General features: G+C 22.6%; 1 protein-coding gene across 1 annotated transcript; it reads right to left on the bottom strand.

Moving 5' to 3' along the window:
- PGO_004305 (variable surface protein) lies at positions 1–1253 on the bottom strand (the record flags this gene model as incomplete). The annotated part of the gene is made up of 3 exons (XM_028691458.1): positions 1–54; positions 197–1099; positions 1188–1253. Coding segments are annotated over 3 exons (1023 nt in total), but the record flags the coding sequence as incomplete, so codon positions are not given.
- Positions 1254–1932: the final 679 nt, after the last annotated feature.

The raw sequence follows: 1932 nt of genomic DNA, 5'->3' as shown, positions 1-1932 counted from the left end.
TTTTTCATTTGGATTTTTTATAATATTAAATTTATTTGAAAGCTTAATTTGTAACTGTTTTCCTATACGTGTAAAATTATTATTTTAAGAACAATAAAGTACATATGCAATATATTAATTTATAACGTATGGATATATGTAGAAGTAATTTACTAGGTTAGTAATGATTATATGAATTAATGTAATTATAATTTACTTTATATAAAATACCAATTAACGTAGATGTTAAAACTAATCCTAAAAGAGTATTACGAAACACACTTAGAGACTTCGATTTGCCACTTATTAATTCTGTTTCCACCTGAGAATCCGTTGGAATTAATGAAGCTCTGGAAAGCTCATCTTCAACAGGAGGTTTTACTTGTTCTATTTGAGATGCATCTGCTTCAACATTATCTAATATCTGAGGTGTCAGATGACACAACTTTTCTATCAATAATTTAGTATTGTATACTTCATATTGATTCCTAGGAACTGGGCAAATATTTTCTTTATATTGAGAACAAAGTTCTTTAAGGTTCCCAGTATATGGGCAAATAATTTCTTTGTTAGTAGAACAACGGTCTTTAAAACTCTCATACACCTTATCAATTTTATTAAGGTAATCACAAACATCGTTACATTTACCATCACACTCATCTTGAATAGAATTAAGGTGAGCAAAATCTATAGAGTAATCATACAGTTCTTTAGCATATTCCCAGTTATCGTGATAACTACTAATAGAAACATAAGGTTTACAACTGTAAGTATTAGATTTATATCCTGACCAAGAATCCAGAGTCCACTTGTTGCTAATTTCATTTAATGCATTAGTACATTTTATTCGATTCATTTTATAAGTTATTCTTAGCTGTTCATATAGCCAATAGGTTAAAATTTTGCAATCCATTTTTTCGTGTTCACTATTCATCAATATTTTGTCTTGTTCTTTTAAATAAGTTATATATTTTGAACAAAGCTTTTTTATTTGTTCAAATTCATCTAAATGTTCAGGAAATTTACTACAGTACGATAAATAATCTTTTTGTAATTCCATAGAATCTTCATTCAGCATATTATAAAATTTAACTGAAGGAAAATTCCTTTTGATAAAAGTCTGAAAAGAAAAAAAGAAAAATATAAATATTCAGATGCCCATTAATATTATACGTTTTTTATAGTAAAAAATTATGTACTAGAAATACATTAATACACTTATATAATAAGTATAAATTTAAATGATTCCATACCTCCGATTGTTTTTCAGCCATATTTAGATTTTTTAATATAAGGAATATGAGAAATTATAAATAAATTAATGTCCATAAGCAATTATACGTAACTAAATTTTGAGTACATATGTCATGTGTAAACATAAAATTGTTAATTTAAGCATAAATATATATTTTAAAATAACAGTTTAAATCATATAATATATATTTTAAGATATTATATAGAAAGCTCAATTAGAATTACTTTATTTATTGAATTTATTATTTCTTTTATATTTATCATGGATAAAAGTATATTTCTTCATAAATTAAAAATAATAATGGCTAAAAAATAATTATTTAAAGTTCTTTTTAAATTATATCTAAATAAAAAAACATAATATATTTGAATTATTTTATGTAACATAAATATAAAAATGATCTTATAATTTATTTTAAATAAATGATACAATCTGCTTGTGTAATTATTATACATTTAACATTATTTCAGAATATTTGATATATACATAAAACAAATTGTAATTATTCATCATATATAATATGACTTTAATGATATATCTTGTTTTTGTCATTAATTTATCATATATAAAAAAAATAGGTTAATAAATTATTAAGGGGTTATACCTAAACATTTAGATTTTATAACACAGTCGATTTACATGTTATTCTCATTGGGAGTGACTAAAATATTAATAATATTTTCTGTCAATTATATATG

This window comes from Plasmodium gonderi (assembly GCF_002157705.1).
Source record: "Plasmodium gonderi DNA, contig: Pgo-contig_774, whole genome shotgun sequence".
NCBI lineage: Eukaryota > Apicomplexa > Aconoidasida > Haemosporida > Plasmodiidae > Plasmodium > Plasmodium gonderi.
The sequence above is the reverse complement of the archived record's forward strand: the minus strand, read 5'-3'. Positions and strand labels throughout refer to the sequence as shown.